At 44.2% G+C, this 18,728-nt stretch overlaps 1 protein-coding gene across 4 annotated transcripts in view; it reads left to right on the top strand.

The window, feature by feature from the left end:
- Positions 1 to 18,728, top strand: part of LOC137332605 (ran-binding protein 17-like) — a 686,121-nt gene that overhangs the window by 195,901 nt on the left and 471,492 nt on the right. For all 4 annotated transcript variants that reach the window (XM_067996561.1, XM_067996562.1, XM_067996559.1 and 1 more), the window contains 2 exons: positions 5,293 to 5,486; positions 12,555 to 12,660. In XM_067996561.1, the coding sequence (XP_067852662.1) occupies positions 5,293 to 5,486; positions 12,555 to 12,660 (300 nt within the window). The remainder of the gene's footprint in view (positions 1 to 5,292; positions 5,487 to 12,554; positions 12,661 to 18,728) is intronic.

Raw genomic sequence — 18,728 nt, 5'->3', positions numbered from 1 at the left:
AGTCTACAGCTTTCCTCCTCCTATCAACCACATGGCTAATTTTTGTGTCATCTGCAAACTTCTAAATCATGCCCCCTACATTTAAGTCTAAATCATTAATATAAATCACAAAAAGCTAGGAATCTAGTACTGAGACCTGCGGAATCCCACTGAAAACAGCCTTCTCGTCACAAAAGCACCCGTCGACTAACACCTTTTGCTTCCTGCCACTGGAGCTAATTTTGGATCCAATTTGCCACTTTTCTTTGGATCCCTTTTACTTTTCTGACCAGTCTGCCATGTTAAATGCCTTGCTAAAATCCATGTAGATTATATCAAACGCGCTACCCTCATCGACCCTCCTCGTTACCCACTCAAAAAATTCAGTCAAGTTAGTCGGACAGTGATGGTCAGAGCCTCTGCTATTTCCTCCCTTGCTTCTCTTAACAGCCTGGGATATATTTCATCCGGGCCTGGCAATTTATCTACTTCCAAAGATGCTGATCCCCTTAATACTTCCTCCCTCACTGTGTTCATCCTATCCAATATTTCACACTCTTCCTCCTTAACTACAGGTCTACATCGTCACCCTCTTTTATGAAGACAAATGCAAAGTATTCATTAAGAACCATACCCACATCTTCCGCCTCCACACATAGGTTACCTTTTTGGTCTTTAATAGGCCCTACTCTTTCCTTAGTTATCCTCTTGCTCTTTATGTATTTATAAAGCATCTTTGGTTTTTCCTTGATTTTACTTGCCAATATTTTTTCAAGCCCTCTTTTTGCTTTCCTAATTTCCTTTTTAATTTTACCCCTGCACTTTCTATACTCCTCTAGGCTTTCTACAATATTGAGCTCTTGGTATCTGAAAAAGCTTCCCTCTTTTGCCTTATCCTACCCTGTATGCTCCTTGACATCCAAGGGGCTCTAGATTTGGGAGTGCCACCCTTTTTCTTTATTGGCTGTGAACTGTCTCCTCCTTGAATGCCTCCCACTGCTCTAACACTGATTTACTTTCAAGTAGCTGTTTCCAGTCTGCTTTTGCTAAATCTCTCCTCAGCTTAGTAAAATTGGCCTTTCCCCAATTGAAAACTTTTACTCCTGTTCTATCGTTGTCCTTTTCCATAATTACTCTAAATCCAACTGAATTATGATCACTACCACCAAAATGTTCTCCTCCTGATACTCCTTCCAACTGCCCAGCTTCATTCCCTAAAACTAAGTCCAGAACTGCCCCCTTTTTTGTTGAGCTTGCTACGTACTGGCTAAAAAAATCCTCCTGAATGCATTTTACGAATTCTGTGCCCTCTATACCTTTTACATTGATTCTATCCCAGTTAATAGTAGGGTGATTGAAATCCTCTACTATTACTGCCCTGTTGTTTTTGCACTTCTCAGAAATTTGCCTACATATTTGCTCTTCCATCTTCCTCTGACTGTTTGGGGATCTATAGTACACTCCCAGCAGTGTGACTACCCCTTTTTGTTCTTGAGCTCAACCCATATGGCATCATTTGTTGATCCGTCTAACATATCATCCCTCCTCATGGCTGTAATTGTTTCTTTAACCAATATTGCCATCCCCACTCCTTTTTTATCCCCCTCTCTATCTTGTCTGAACACCCTGTAGCCAGTAATGTTGAGCTGCCATTCCTGCCCCTATTTAAGCCATTGTTCAGTAATAGCATGCTTCCACGTATCTTTCTGTGCCCTCAGCTCATCTGCCTTATTCACTAGACTCTTTGCATTAAATTTATATTTATGGCCCCTAGTTTTGGACTCCCCCCACAAGTGGAAACATCTTCTCTATGTCTACCCTATCGAACCCCTTCATAATTTTATAGACCTCGATCAGGTCACCCCTCAGTCTTCCTTCTAGGGAAAAGAGCCTCAGCCTGTTCAGTCTTTCCTGATAGGTGTACCTTTTCAGTTCTGGTATCATCCCAGTAAATCTTTTTTGCACTTTCTCCAGTGTTTTTATACCCTTTTTGTAATATGGAACTGTGCACTGGACCACAAATGTGGTCTAACCAAGGTTCTATACAAGTTTAACATAACTTCTCTGCTTTTCAATTCTATCCCTCTAGAAATGAACCCCAGTGCTTTGTTTGCACTTTTTACGGCTTTTTACTGCATTGCTACTTTTAATGATTTGTGTATCTGAACCCCTAAATCCCTTTGTGCCTCTACCCCATATCTACTTTTATTTTCCAAGGAGTGTGTGGCCTCCATTTTCCTCCTGCTAAAATGCACCACCTCACACTTTTCTATATTGAAATTCATTTACCATTTACACACCCATTCTGCAAGTTTGTTAATGTCTTCTTGTATTTTATTGCAGTCCTCTTCAATATTAACTGTACCCCCAATTTGGTGTCATCCGCAAATTTTGATATTGTACTTCTGAGTCCAAATCATTCATTTAAATGGTGAACAACAGTGGTCCCAACGCTAATCCCTGTGGAACACCAGTTTCCACCTTCAGCCAGTCTGTGCTCTCTGTTTTGTAGCCAGTTTGCTATCCAGTCTGCTACCTGCCCCCTGACTCTACATGCTCTGACCTTAGTTAGGCATCTACTATGTGGTACCTTATCAAAGACTTTTTGCAAATCCATGTATATCAAATGCACTGCATTATCCCTGTCTCCTTTTTCTGTTATTTCAATAAGGTTTGTCATGCTTGACTTTCCCTTTTCAAATTCCTGCTGACTATTCTTTATTATATTTTCAGTTCCTAGATGTTTTTCTATTACATATTTGAGTAAAGGTTCCGTTATCTTTCCAGCACCGTTGTTAAACTAACTGGTCTATAGTTCCCTGGATTTGTTCTAACTTCCTTTTTGAATATAAGAATAACATTAGCTGTAAATATATATATGTATATTTACAGCTTATATATATAGTGTGTAGGTATATATATATATACACACACAGCACTAGCGTGTGAGTATATATATATATTTATATCCAGATGGATTGCATCCGCGCATATATATATACACATACACTCGTGCCTCTGCTATCTCTTCCTTAGTTTCTTTGAGTTTGCGCGGATGCAATCCATCTGGATCGGGGGTCTTATCCTCTCTGAGTTTGGCTAGTTTATCAATTATCTTTCTATCTTAAATGCCTTGATATCCTTTTTGATCTCTTCTAATGTGATAGCCAATTCTTATTCTCCATGGTAAAATCTGGGGCAAAGTAACTATTCAACATTTCTGCCATTTCACTGTCATTTTATCTTTTGTATGCCTTGGCGGCCCTATCTTAATTTTCCTTTTGTTATTTATGTGTCCATATAATACTTTACTATTTCTTTTACATTCTTTGATAATTTCATTTTGGAATTCCTCTTTGTTTTCATTGATTTTTTAACTTCTTTCCTAACCTCTTCGTATTCCCTTTTGTCATCCTCTCCTTTATTGTTTATGTACTTAATGTTTGCCTTTTTCTTTAGATTAAATTTTACCCTTATCTATTTATTCATCCATAGTGTCTCATTATTGGCTAGTTTGTTCTTGTTTTTTAATCAAATATATTTCCTGTTGATCACTTTTTCAATATTTCCCACTGCTGTTCTATCTCTTTGTCAATATTTTTTTCCCGTTTACCTTCCCGAGTTCCATTCTCATCCCCATATAATTAGTTTTTTCCCAATCTATTACCTTGGTCTTTGCCTTACTTATGTCTCTCTTAATCATTATTTTAAACTTTATGATGTTGTGATCGCTATTGCCTTAATGCTCGCTTACACTTTATTTTCTTATCTGCTCTGGTTCACTTCCCATTACTAGATCCAGCAGTGATTCCTGTCTTGTTGAGCTTCTTACATACTGGGTAGGAAAGGATTCCTGTACGCACTGTAAAAACTCCATTCCCTTTTCCCCTTTCACTACCTCTTCTCGCCAGTTTATTTGGGGGTAATTAAAATCTCCCTTAATTATTACTCTGTTTTACTCATTTCTGAGATTTGCCTACATTTTTCTCCCTCCACTTCCCTTCCACTATTAGATGGTCTGTAGTATACCCCTATTTATCCTTTATCTCAATCCATGTGGATTCTGCTTCTGTCTTAATGTTAGTCATATCCTTTTTTTCTACTGACATTGTTTTATCTTTAATTAGTACAGCGACCCCAGCCCCTTCTTCCTTCCCTACCCTTTCTAAATACGTTATATCCTGCAATATTTAACTGTTCTTTATGAAGCTATGTTTCAGTTATCCCTGCTACATCTGGTTCCTCTCTGCAAATTATTGCCTCGAGTTCCCCCGTTTTGTTTCAGATGCTGTGTACATTGCTGTACAGGCAATTTAATTTGTTTTTATTCATTGTTTTTCTCACTTTATTTTTAACAGTTAATTATCTGTTCCCTGACCATTTATGTTACCCTTATTCCTGTCCTCGGTCTGACCTTTACTCTCATTTCATATTTATTTTATCTTCAGGCTAATGTTATCTCTTTCAGATCCCTTCCCCTGTCTCACTAGTTTCAAGTCTTATCTATAGCCCTATTTATCCTTTCCGCTAGGACATTGGTCCCATTCCGGTTCAGGTAGAGCCTGTCCCAGTGGTACAGCTCCTTCCTGTCCCTGTACTGGTGCCATTGTCCCATGAAATGGAACCCCTCCTTCCCACACCAGTCTTTCAGCCATGCATTCACCTTCCTGATTCAACCTCATACACTCCACTTCTACTGCTTGACAAATTGCGCACACAATTTACAAACCGCAGTCTCATTCCCCGATGGGTCAAGTGGTTAAAGCACCATACGGACCAGGAATATTCCAGGTTTGATCGCTGTTCTCTGCTAAGTTAACTGGTCTCTGTCGGGGCACTACAATTGGCCTCAGCGATTCTGGGTTAAGGAGGGGGGATTCATCCAGGAAATCCCTTTCATGAAGGCTGTTGTTGCTGGAGGTTCGCCTGTATGGATGGCAGGTAAGGACAGGATTGGGACGTGGCTGTGATGCCCCCACAACCGAAATAGCCTGTAGGCACTTGCTGTCTCGGCTCATACACGACGAATGATCACTTGAGTGAGGTAATGGAGGTGGTTGTGGGACTGTACCCCAACTTTCAGCAAAGGAGAGGAGAAATTGACTTTAAGAAATCACATTTTCAATTGAATCAGCCCATTTTGAGAAATTGACCTCTAGTTCTATCTATTAGTGAATAGATAAAAGGGAAAGGGAACCAATATTCGCCATCTAATGGAATCATTTTGATTCGTAAAACTTACGTTAAGAATGCAGGCTGTTATCACAACTACAAATTTATACAAAGGTTTATTTCCCTCTTTTTAAACTGCAGGGATGGTTTGGAGGATCCCTTGGATGACACGGGTCTGGTCTTCCAGCAGTTGGAGCAGCTGTGTACTGTGAGTCGCTGCGAATATGAGAAAACGTGTGCGCTGCTCGTGCAGCTGTTTGATCAGTCTGCTCAGACCTATCAGGAGCTCCTGTGTTCTCCCACTGGTAGGAACATGGAAATCACAGTCCAGGAAGGTGGGTAACCGTTGGTTTGTTCTCAAATCCCTCTCCCGTGTAAAATGAAATGGACTCATTCTGCAACTTCATTTGATTCCTTAAATTTTGCACAAACTATTCTGCAACTCGCCCTCACCACAGGCCTACTTCTACACCCTGAGTTCTCAGGAAGGACATACTTACCCTCTTAAAATGGCACCGAGTACTGCACCCTTTTCCTCCGCCTCCCGATTGCACACTTTCCCCCCTGGATGGAAGAGCTAGTTTGTCAATCCATGTCTCTGATAGTCCTGAGCTGCCTGCTAGGGGTTTGTGAGAGGGCAGCTTGGTGTAACTTTCCCACTGGTATTTTCAATCTTCTCCCTTCTGTGTTGAGAGACTCCTTGCCTGCAGCCCACACCTCCCCCAGCGGCACAGACCAAGGTGGGTTACCTAGGCGGAGAATTTTAGCAAGAATGTGTCTCGAGGTGGCGCACACAGCTAGGAATTGTCTGAAGTGAGATTTATCTGATCAGAAAGAGTATTAGTTTGCCATCCCATTTAAAGATATGCAGCAGCGTTTGTTTTTATTTTTAGGAGTGATGCACATCAAAATGAGTGACATTTTAAAACCAAAATGAGTGCCTCACTTGAAGGGGAGAATTTTAACACCCCTCCCTCTCCCCCCCCACACCCAACAAACGTGGCAGAAACCAGGCGGGCAGTTGAAAAGCCCCTTGCAACACACCCCCTCCGATCCTGCTGCTTTCCCGCGTCCTGATATTAACCTGCTCTCTTTAGCGGGCGAGTAGGACACCTGCGGAGTCCAGATTTAAATATGCAGATTGGACTCCGATGATGTCACCAGGGCCCGACTACAATCTTAACCCCAGATCTGAGCGGGGAATCCCTCGTGGCTTTCCCACCAGGTCGGGAAGACGAGCCGGGGCCAGAAGAAGTTCAGAAAGGTGAATTATTCTTATTTCTTTTTGTTTCCTTGTGGTGCAGGAGGAGCAGAATGCTGCTCTGGGCTTCCCTCCCACACTGACCGGCCGACCTCCTCCTCCTAAACGCTTAACTTAGTGCCGGGTTCAGGAGGGAGAATGACAGCAGGCATGCACATAAGGCCTGGGGAGTTAAAATGTGCCAGGCCACACACTGCGGAGGGTCGGATGGCTTCCCATCCGCCTCGGTCCCCAGCCACACCAGTCCCGCTCTCCAGAAGTAACTCAGACTTGTCGTGTTTGGTGAAACACTGGGGGTTGATAATATGGCCCTATCGCAATTGCGCCAGGACCATCACGTGTGTTTGGACTGAAATGAGAGACCTTGCACTGTAATACGAAGTCGGTTCATTTATAAGTTTTGCTGACACTCCTGGTGCTTAGTACACGATATGCCGGGCACCGGGGGGGGGGGGGGGGGGGGGGGCGTTGGGAGCCACAGTGTCGGGTGCCAGCAGCAATGTAAGGCATACAGTGGTGCAAGTTTTTCCTGCGATGAGTCGGTGGGGTCACGAGGCCTCCTTCAATTTACTGGCCATTGCAGACTGTGGCAGACAAAGGTCCCTTTTGGAAGGAGAGGATCAACCACCAGACAAAACTTAGACTTTTTGGTGCAGGCCTCCCCTGAAATGCCTGTTCCTAAAGCACTCTTTACGTCTGGAGTGCTGCTCAGACATTCCTGCCTCAATCACATCAAACCGAGGGTCATTACAAGCCTTGCACATGGACGTGCACTGATGCTTCAGGGGCACTTTGTCGGTGAACATGGCATTGAGCGACCCTCCAGCGTCAGCGCCTCCTGCTGTGGGGCGTTCGCAGCCAATGTAGCATCAGCTTCCTCAGTGCCGAGCATCACGTTATCGGCTCCGCCCTACGTGACACATCATCTGGTGACACACCCTGTTAGATCCCCTTTTATTTTAAATGAGCTGACTCCAAAAGCTGCAAGCGTTAAAATCGAATTAGGTTGTTAAGTGATGACAACAAAAAGTGAATTATGCTGAGAAATGTTGAGAGTGAAATTACACGAGGAAGAGTACGTTGCAGCCATCTTAAAATGTTAGCCTTGAAAAGTGAGGTTATGTGTGCTTTTATTGTGTTAGAAAGCTTCTCGTAGATTTTTGTGTGGCACAGTGAATGGAGGGCAGTTGAGGTGCATGTGTTATGGTGGTCCCCTGCTCTATCTCGTTCTAGCACAGAATCTTAACCTTGCTCCGTTTGCTCATCTTGAAAATCATTTCAAATCACAGCGCTCTTTTGCAAATGGTTTTTGTTGCCCTCCTGTCGGAGGGTGCTGAGTCACGCTGGGGTATGGTTCCAGCTGCCTTTTGGTACCTCACCTTAGTGGCCATTCTTCATGTGTGAGGCAAGACAGTAAGTGTTGGCAGGCTATTTAGCTGTGTGGGGAATCGCAATGGACCCCACTTCTTTCCTTTCCCGGCACACACACACACACACACACACACACAGTTATTGGATAGCAAGCAGGAGCTGGAACCCGGACATATTTTTTTCTCCCCCTCCCAATCTCAGGCACTCCAAGGCTGATTGCAGTGCCCATCATTGCCACTCTGGCTGAGATCAGCTAACTCAATCCAGACCAGTGATTGAAGCTGAGACCTTCTGCATTGAAGAAATAAAAAGAGAAAATCCGTTATAGAAAATACTGGGGGAAAAATCCAGCAGGTTCGTCAGCATCTAAAGAGAGACACTTTGTCAAGCCTGGAGACTGGAAGAGAAGCTCGACCCTATATAGGACTGAACAAAACATGGGGGAGAAATATGTTTATACTACATTCTATGGGAGATAGTGGCGCAGATTCCTGACTCCCTGATTTTTCTTACTGAATACTGATGCGGTTTGTTACCCTGACCTGGGTGGTATGGGGTTTGGATATCACTCTGTGCCCCAGCTCACACCCAGGATGGGAACACACGCCACTCTCCAGCTGCTTGCTGAGCAGGAACGCGCGCCTCTGCTTGGTGCAAAGTGTTGAGCCTCCTTGGGGACCTGCCACTGGGTGACCATCAATCTTTCTCCCCACAGGAAAAGCGCTTCTTTTAAAACAAAATGCTCTTTAAGTTAGCAGAAAGAAATCCATTACTGAGATGATTCTAGCTGAAATTGGCAAAAATGTAGACTTAAGATCCTTTGATGGCTTTAGTACTTCACTATGAGAGCAGTTCCCCCTATAGTACTGTTCATCATTAAGCTGAATGAAGAAATAAATCAGATTCACCAGACTGAATTACAGTAACCTGACAAATATCGTGTAAATTTTACTGCCTCAGTCAAGACACACTCTGGTAAAGAAATACAGCTTCACAGACTGTGTGGAATCGCCTGTTATAGACAGGAGGCTAAGACAATCAGCGAACATTGTTTAAAATTGAGAAACATAGGTGAGGCGCCAAGGCCCATTGTGTAGGACCGCACCAAGGTTAAAAATAGGAAGACTGAAGACCAGATTAATCAATAATTAGTGTCACCAAACCTGGGTTTTAAAGGGCCGTAGAATGTTGGAGGAAGGGAAGAAGTTTTGAGAAAACACAGCGGGCTGGCATTTATAAAATATTTTATCAGCCGTCAGAGAAGCGACTCAAAGTACATCATGTACAATGATTTATCTTGAAGAGCAGTTTTCTGCTGTTATGTCGGTAATCATGGCAGCCATTTTGTGCATAAAGTCCATTAAAAAGTGAAGAGACAGTTAGCCTATATTTGGTGGTGTTGGTTGAAGGAGGAATGTTGCTTCGAACACCAGGAAAACCAGGATTAGTGCTATGGGATCTTTAACATCCATCTGATGGTGACAGTTCTGCTTAATGTCTCATCCAAAGGACCACACACCCTGACACTCAATGCTCCCAACTGCTGCACTTAAGTATCAGCCTAGATTGTATGCTCATGTCATGGAGTGGGGCTTGAACCTACGACCTCAGAGGAGGAATGGCAGGTGAAATCCACTAATTCAGATGCGTTTGTGGTAGAAAGGTATGGTTCATGCCATTTCTTGGACACCGATTTGCAAATTAAAATGTGTCGTAAAACTGCGTAACGGAAAAAACATTTCCACATTTGATGTGTTTTTGATCAGATTTATTTTGCGGAATTTCCAAGCTTGCTATTTGAACACGTGGAATCATTTTATTGTTCCAATGTGTTCTTTTTGCTTACTGTACATTGACCAACAAAACTCCGTCTTGTTGGTTGAGTGGGTAATGAAGTGAATGTGGTGGCATTAACCCGTTCAGATCAAACTTGGCTTGGGTGACACTGGAAGGGGCAAGCAATAATCCCAGGTTAAGCAGGAATCCAGACAGCCATGGCTGCTGCTCCTGATCACTGTCCAGCAACTACTGGAAGTGTGTATTGACGCAAGATAGGAAAACAGGACTGGCCTGAGGTGATGCCTCTCAGACCTGTGGTTGGGTACCTTGTCCACACTCACTGACCAGGTTCAGGAATGACCACTTGGGTCAGTATTGGAGGGGGCATCCTGTGGAATTGCACCTCAAGAAGCATCACTGCCTTTAGAAGAGAATGGATAAAGGATTAAAAATATTGGAAGGAAAATATAAATCTGATCTGCAATGAGGCATTGAGCATCCATCTTCTAATTGCTCCAGTATTACTCAGAGAGGTCATTTTGCTGATGCTCCTTTAGCTAATCTCATTAATTTCCAAGTTAACAGTAAGGAACTCCATTTCTCAGGTGATTCTTGCTTGAATTGGCAAAAATGTAGGCTAAGATCCTCTGATTGTTTCGTGGGTGTGGACAAAGCCAAACAGATCACAAAGTCCCAGGTTTGATTGCCCGTCTGTGCTGAGTTAGTTGATTCGGCCGGTGGACTAGTTGGAGTATTATATGGGGTGAGGGGGATAGTGGGTGTGGAAATCAGCCACCATTCATGTTCCTGATCACTATCCAGTGACACCAGCTAGCATTGCATGTGTGTGGACTAAAAGGAAAGCACAGGAGTGCGCTCAGCTGTGATGCCCTCCACAGTTGAATATCATGCCAGTACTCACTGTCTAAGCTTACACGTTAAGAATGGCCACTTGAGTGAGGCACCGGGAGCCTACTGATGCCCAGGGAATCCATACCCCAGCTCGACTTGAGCCTGTCGAAAGAAAAGGGGGAATTGATGCAAAGAAATTGTAGTGTAAGCTTTCGATACTCTATTCAACAGTGGTCTTGTAACAACACTTCATCTGGACATTATATTGTCCCTAGAGCAACCAGATCTCTGAAACCTTGTTCAGAGTTTATATAAATTTAAAAAAATGAGCACAAAGTGCTTTGTGGCCATTGTTTCCTAATGGTTGCTAAGCGCTGATGTTGACTATCCACTGCCCATGCTGCAGCTCTGTTGAGATGGAAATCTTTTCATATCTAGTTCCATATAGTAGCTAGCAACATTATTTGCAAAGGTACATCTTTTCCCACTTGTGGAAGTGCTTTAGACAGGTGGCCACTTATTTCAATGTGATAAGTACAGCAGAGCACCCAGTTTGGCCATTCTTCTTCCTTAGTACAGACAGAAAGCACTGCATTGCAATATATATTTCTTTGTCTTCCCCTTAGAGTTGCAGCTCTCGTGTCACAGTTGACAACTGTTCGAATGATTTGTGCAGCGATCCATACCTCCAGCACAGATTTCTATTCCCCTATCTAATCAGCTCTTAATTAGTCAGAAACTCTAAGTAGGATGGTGATGGCTCAGAGAAATCCACAGCAGTCTTATGCTGATTCATGGTTTGTGTTTCAGGATGTCACTGCTAAATAAAACATGGACGTTTCCAATGCCATGCTGCCTAACAGTGCCTTTCACCAGTAAATTGATTCAGATCATCCTTGAAGCTAAACTGTTAAGAGCTTGGTGGCTTAGGGTATTTTACTAGAATAGTAATTCAGCAAGATAAATCCAACTTTCCTGGCTATTTTGTTAGTATCGAGGGACTCCAGTTGTATGACTTGTGTGAACATTTCAACTCATAGTGCTTTCACATATTGAACACTAAGACTAGGAAGGTTATAAATGGAGGGGGGAAAAGTTAGAAATGGTGTGTATTTACTAAACTGATATCTCTCTCTTTTTTTCTGGAAAGGCGCGAAGAACAGGGGCAAAGATCAAGGCAACAGCCCATTCCTACGAAATTAATATACACCAATCTTATTCTAAATATTGCTAAAGGAGAAATTTTCTTGATTTCTTCCAGCCTTGGATAGCTAAGGATAACCAACACAATATTTAATAAAATGTCCTAGACCAGGCCTCTACCATTTTTCTCCTCCTCTGTAGTTTCCAGTTACCCTGCAGTACCTCACCCTGCAGTACCTCAACCAAGCTTAGATAGTGAATGTTGACCACAGTGGAAAGGGCATCATATCCCTCGCCTGATGTCCACATGCATGAACTTTCCAGCAAGGATCGTTGGACCGTGATCAGGAGCAGTGATCTGTCTGATATTTTTTGTTCCTAACCCAGGGATGTTGAGATAAATTGTAGTCCCCACCTGCCATCCTGGCTAAAATGAGCGAACTTGGCACAGATCAGGAATTGAACCCCAAACCCCCTGGTCTGTTAAGATAAACAGGCTCAGCTCAGCTAAATGCTGCCTTTACCAACTGATCTCAGCCACAGGGAGGGGGAAGAGTCTATAGGAATAATAATAAAAAGTTCAGTGAAGCACTGAGTAAAGTAGAAACCAAGTGCATTTCACAGAAGTTTGCTACAGAACTGATCTCAGGCTGAAGGTACTGAACTGAGCAGTACTTAAATTAATTGCATGTGAGTTTTCTCTTATTGGACCCAACCAGTTGACAGTGATCCAATGCAGTAAACCGTAAAGCTTTCAGCCTGCTGAAGACCAGGTTTCAATTCTCATCAAGACTCTGATGCCTTAATTTAGCATATCCCATTGAAGTTAAATAAGCTGCACCAAATAGAATATAAACCCTCATGGTGTCTGACAGAGTCATGGTTGTGTCCAGTTGTGGATCTTATAATTAGAGAACCTGTTACTGTATTTCACATTCTAATGGCAGACCTTCTTTATAATGCTGAGGAATTGAGAATTTGTTCTTTACATCCTCAGGTCGGTTGGCTTGGCTGGTGTATATAGTTGGGGCTGTAATTGGAGGCAGGTTAACTTTTACTTGCACAGATGAACAAGACGCCATGGATGGAGAATTAGTTTATCGGTAAGTCATGGTTTTTAAAATATGCTATTTATTTACAGCTTGGAAATGCCATTTGTGATCAGATATGTATCTTGTAGTTTAAAGTGTACATGGCATGAGCTTCGTCTCATGTTTCTAGTAGCTGTTTGCTCACAGATGGAAGGATAGGAAACTCCAAGGATCTCTTTGTTGTTCTGCATTTCGGGTGATGTTTTGATAATTGGTACCAATATCCAGTCTCCATGGAGAGAGTGACTGGTTTCATTGAGTGAATGAATATTTATCAATTACCAGCAGATGCTTACTGTGACTTACTCAGTTGGTAACAATCTTGCCTCTAAGTCAGAAGGTTGTTGGTTGAAGACTCAGTACAGATGAGTATATAATTTAGTGCAGTGCTGAGGGAGTGCTACGTCATTGGAGACGCCATGTTTTAGATGAGATGTTGAGCCGAGGCCTGGGCTGCCTGTTGGATGTTAAAGATTCTTTAGTCACTATCCAAAGAAGACTAGAGAGTTGTCCCGGTGTCCTGACCAACATTTCCCCCTCACCCAACAACACCTTATCATATTTGCCATTTGTGGGACCTTGCTGTGTGTAAATTCACTACTGCCCTTTCCTGTGTAACAACATTGACCATACTTCAATAGTAAACAATTGGTGGTAAACCATTTTGGGAAATCCTGAGGTAGTGATAATGTGCTGCATACATTTTTGCTCGTTGAACTTGTGCCTGCATGTTCTATTGTCATAATTTAATTTAAAGTCGTGTTCTGGACTTAGCTTTTCTGTACTGTTTGTATAAAGCTATGAGATCCCCTCTCAGGTGCCTTCTTTCAAAGTTGAAAAGCCCAAGTTTCTCCAATCTTCCCTCATAACATAGCACTATGTATTAGTAGGCATGCAAACTGTCAGCATTTTAAGATAATGGTCAGTGTGTCAATCCATGTATCAGCATTTTAGTGCTTCATCAAAGAAATCAGTATCTTTTTTCATTGGGCTAGAATCATAGAAAGTTACGGCACAGAAAGATGCCATTTGACCCATTGGGCTCAATTTTCGCACCCGCAATTGGGTGCGTTCGTGGCGGGGGGGCTGCGAAAATTGGGGATTCCCGGGGCGGGTTGGGAGCCCGGCTCCAACCCTCCCCATTTCCGGGTTCCCCATTGACGCGCTGACATGTGCGCGCAGCCCCCCACATGTGGGACTCCTGCCGGCAATTAAAGCCGGCGGGGTGCCACTTAAGGTAATTGAACAGGTACTTCAGGTTGTTTACAGTCCTGATTGACCTGATATTTTAGCAGGGATGGGATTTTGCAACTGACTGAGACTGTTTCCCGGACTGGGGGAAACACTCCCAGTTCAAATGGACGTGTTGCAGCCATCAGCCTGTGGCAGCTGCAAAGGTCCGTTTGACAGGTGCGGGGGGTGGGGGGAGACCCTCACTCATTGCAGGAGGCCACTCTGTCACTTTGGACAAAGTTTGGCCTCCACCACCCTCCTCCTAACAACAAAATTCACCAACTTGCACACTTACCCCGGTGTCCAGACACATGTACCTACCTTGCGGACCCCCTCAGATATTCATCTTCCGGATGGGGGCCGCCGTAGCTGCAGTCATGACCTCCTCAAAGGGCGAACAGCCTCACCGGCCACGCCGTCCACCTCTGACACGTGAAGCTGCACAACACAGTGCTGTGACACATCCACCTGCACAGCAGGAGGGAGGGCAACCGCAGAGAGAGATGCATCGCAGAGGGCACTACCCTCGCCACAGGGTCCACAGACCGAGGCTCAGCTTCCTGGACCTCTCTGAGCAGCAGTGCACACGGAGGCTCAGAGTCACTCGACATGTAGTCGTGGACATCTGCAGCCTCCTTCATGCCGAGCTGCTCCCGGCTGGCCTGAGCACCATCTTCTTACCTGTCGCTGACAAAGTCACCACTGCCCTCAACAACTTCTCCTCCGCATCCTTCCAGGGTGCCACCGGGGACATCGCCGACGTCTCTCAGTCGTCTGCACAAAGGAGCCCTGCAAATACACCTACACCCACTCTGCAGTGACACAATGGGTGTCATCAGTTGTGGGTCTTCATTGTGATCCTCAGGAAAGGGCATTATTGCACAAACCAGACAAGATTTGCAAAGACGTGGCAGTAGTGGTGCCAATATAATATGTGATGTGAGTTGATCAGAAATTAAATATAAGTAAAAACCATGACAAACCCTCAAACACCCTTGTGCATCCCCTTCATGCTCACGACACGTTTGCCTTACGCTTCCTACTGCACATATGTGATGCATGCCCTGTGGCTGCAGCACAGGTAGTAGCAGGTTGAGTGAGGCTGACTGCGAAAGAGATGCATGAGAGGGTGAGTATGAGATGGAGCCATGAGATTGTATGAGGATTGGGTTGATTGGTAGTGGCGGGATGAGTACTGGCGAGGTGAGTAAGTGCAGGTAAGATGAGGATGAGGTTTGAGTGGGTGTGAGGGGTGATGTGACAGAGTAGTGTTGGCTGTGCAGAAGGAGATGTGGGGTGGGGGCGGTGATGTGGCAGATGGAATGTAGAGGAATGAGTTAGTGTACTCACTTTGGCTGACCTACTTAGGTCATTGGAGCGCCTCCTGCACTGTATGCAGGTGGGCAATATGTTGGTGGTGCAGGTGACCTCCTCTGCCACCTCGAGCCAGGCCTTCCTGGTGGCAGAGGCAGGCCGCTTCCTCCCACCCGCCGGGGGGATGATCTCTGTCCTCCCCCTCCTCACCCCATCCAATGATACCTGGAGTGAGGCATCATTAAACCTGGGGGCAGCCTTCCCCCTGGGCTGCTCCATGCTGTAATTTTTCCTATTTGTTGCAGCGTCAATCAGTGGAGGACTGCCCCTTTAAATAGAGCTCCTCCAGCTGACAGACCTTACAGCGCATGCGCAGCCCGCCCGCCGCGCAGATCAGCAGCGGGGAACCCGGAAGACCAGGTAAGTGGATCCAATTAGGCTGCGATCGTGCGCGGGGCAGACTGATTTCACCGGGCGCGTTACCCACGCGCCCAATAGACCCCCCCTGCCGCGAACCCACCGCCATGGTAATATCGGGCCCATTGTGTCCATACTGGCCAAGAAAGAATATCCAGTTTAATCCCACTTTGCAGCACTTGGTTCATAAGCCCTGTCGATTACGGCACTTCAAGTGCACATTCAAGTACTTTTTAAATGAGTTGAGGGTTTCTGCCTCTCCCACCATTTCAGGCAGTGAGTTCCAGGCCCCCACCTCCCTCTGGGTGAAAAAAATTCTCCTCAGCTCCCCTCTCATCCTTTGACCAATTAATTTGAATCTATGTCCCCTGGTCACTGACTCCTCTGATAAAGGAAATAGGTCCTCCCTATTCACTCTATCTAGTCCCAAGATAATTTTATATACCTCAATTAAATCTCCCCTCAGCCTCCTTTGTTCCACAGAAAACAGCCCCATCCTATCCAATCTTGTCTCATAGCTAAAATTCTCCAGCACTGGCAAAATCCTCGTAAATCTCCTCTACAGAACTGTACGCAGTACTCGAGCTGTGGCCTAACCAATGTTTTATACAATTCTAGCATAACCTCCCTGTTCTTATATACTATACCTCGGCTAATAAAGGAAAGTATCACGTATGCCTTTTTAACTGCCTTATCTATCTGTCCTGCTACCTTCAGGGATCTGTGGACATGCACTCCAAGGTCCCTTTGTTCCTCTACACCTCTCAGTATCCTCCCATTTATTGTGTACTCCCTTGTCTTGTTTGCCCTCCCCAAATGCATTACTCACACTTCTCTGGATTGAATTCCATTTGCCACTTTTCTGCCCACCTGACCAGTCCATTGATATCTTCCTGCAGTCTGCAGCTTTCCTCCTCACTATCAACCACATGGCCAATTTTTGTATCATCTGCAAACTTCTTGATCAAGCCCCCAACATTCAAGTCCAAATCATTAATATATACCACAAAATGCAAGGGACCTAGTACTGAGCCTTGCGGAACCCCACTGGAAACAGCTTTCCAGTCGTAAAAACACCCGTCAACCATTACCATTTGCTTCCTGCCACTGAGCCAATTTTGGATCCAACTAGCCACTTTCCCTTGGATCCCATGGGCTTTTACTTTTCTGACCAGTCTGCCACGTGGGACCTTGTCAAAAGCTTTGCTAAAATCCATGTACACTATATCAAATGCGTTACCCTCATCAACCCTCCTTGTTACCTCCTCAAAAAATTCAATCAAATTAGTCAGACACGACCTTCCCTTAACAAATCCATGTTGACTGGCCTTGATTAATCTGTGCCTTTCTAAATGACGGTATATACTGTTTCTCAGAATTGATTCCAATAATTTTCCCACCTCCGAGGTTATACTAATTGGCCTGCAATTACTAGGCCTATCCTTTTCTCCCTTTTTAAACAATGGTACAACGTTAGCAGTCCTCCAATCCTCCGGCACCAAGCCGGAAGCCAGGGAGGATCGGAAAATGATGGTCAGAGCTTCCGCTATTTCCTCCCTTGCTTCTCTTAACAGCCTGGGATACATTTCATACAGGCCTGGCGATTTATCTACTTTCAAAGATGCTAAACCCCTTAATACTTCCTGTCTCACTCTGTTTATCCCATCCAATATTTCACACTCCTCCTCCTCAACTACAATCTCTGCTTGTCCCCCTCTTTCATGAAGACAGAAGCAAAGTATTCATTAAGAACCATACCCACATCTTCCGCCTCCACACATAGGTTACCTTTTTGGTCTCGAATAGGCCCTACTCTTTCCTTAGTTATCCTCTTGCTCTTTATGTATTTATAAAACATTTTTAGATTTTCTTCAATTTTACTTGCCAGTATTTTTTAATGCCCTCTCTTTGCTTTCCTTAATTTCCTTTTTAATTTCACCCCTGCTCTTTCTATACTCCTCTAGGCTTTCTGCAGTATTGAGCTCTCGGTGTCTGACATAAGTTTCCCTTTTTTTGCCTTATCTTACCCTGTATGCTCCTCGTCATCCAGGGGGCTCTAGATTTGGCAGTCCCACCCTTTTTCTTTGTGGGAACTTGTTTACTCTGATCCTCTTGAATCTTCCCCTTGAATGCCTCCCACTGCTCTGACACTGATTTACCTTCAAGCAGCTGTTTCCAGTCCACTTTTGCTAAATGATTTCTCAGCTTAGTAAAATTGGCCTTTCTCCAATTTAGAACTTTTATCCCTGTTCTATCTTTGTCCTTTTCCATAACTATGCTAAATCTAACTGAATTATGATCACTACCACCAAAATGCCTGCCCACTGACACTCCTTCCACCTGCACAGCTACATTCCCTAAAATTAAATCCAGAACTGCCCCCCCCCCCCCACCCCTCTTGTTGGGCTTGCTACGTACTGGCTAAAAAAGTCCTCCTGAATGCAATTGAAGAATTCTGCGCCCTCTATACCTTTTGCACTGGTTGTATTCCAGTTAATATTAGGGTAGTTGAAATCCCCTACTATTACTGCCCTATTGTTTTTGCACTTCTCAGAAATTTGCCTACATATTTGCTCTTCTATCTCCCTCTGACTGTTTGGGGATTTATAGTACACTCCCAGAAGTGTGACTGTCCCTTTTTTCTTATTTAGCTTAACTCATATGGCCTCATTTGATGATCCTTCTAACATATCACCCCTCCACACAGCCGTAATTGTTTCTTTAACCAATATTGTCACCCCCACTCCTTTTTTATCCCCTTCTCTATCTTGTCTGAAATCCCTATAACCAGGAATGTTGAGCTGCCATTCCTGCCCCTGTTTAAACCATGTTTCAGTATTTGCTAAGATATCATACTTCCATGTGTCTGTCTGTGCCCTTAGCTCATCTGCCTTATTCACTATACTTCTTGCATTGAGATATATACCTTTAAGCACCGCCAAACTCCTTTGTTGTCTATTTTCTAACCTTTGTTTCCTCTGCCTTCCAAACTAATTTTCTGCCTTCCATTTCCAGCTCTGCTTCTCTCCCTTCTGAATCTACGTTCAGGTTCTTATCCCCCTGCCAAGCTAGTTTATACCCTCCCCAACAGCACTAGCAAACCTCCCCCCGAGGAT

The sequence above is a fragment of the Heptranchias perlo genome, chromosome 14 (genome assembly GCF_035084215.1).
Source record: "Heptranchias perlo isolate sHepPer1 chromosome 14, sHepPer1.hap1, whole genome shotgun sequence".
In the NCBI taxonomy this organism is placed as follows: Eukaryota; Metazoa; Chordata; class Chondrichthyes; order Hexanchiformes; family Hexanchidae; genus Heptranchias; species Heptranchias perlo.
This window is presented reverse-complemented; position numbering and strand designations above follow the sequence as displayed.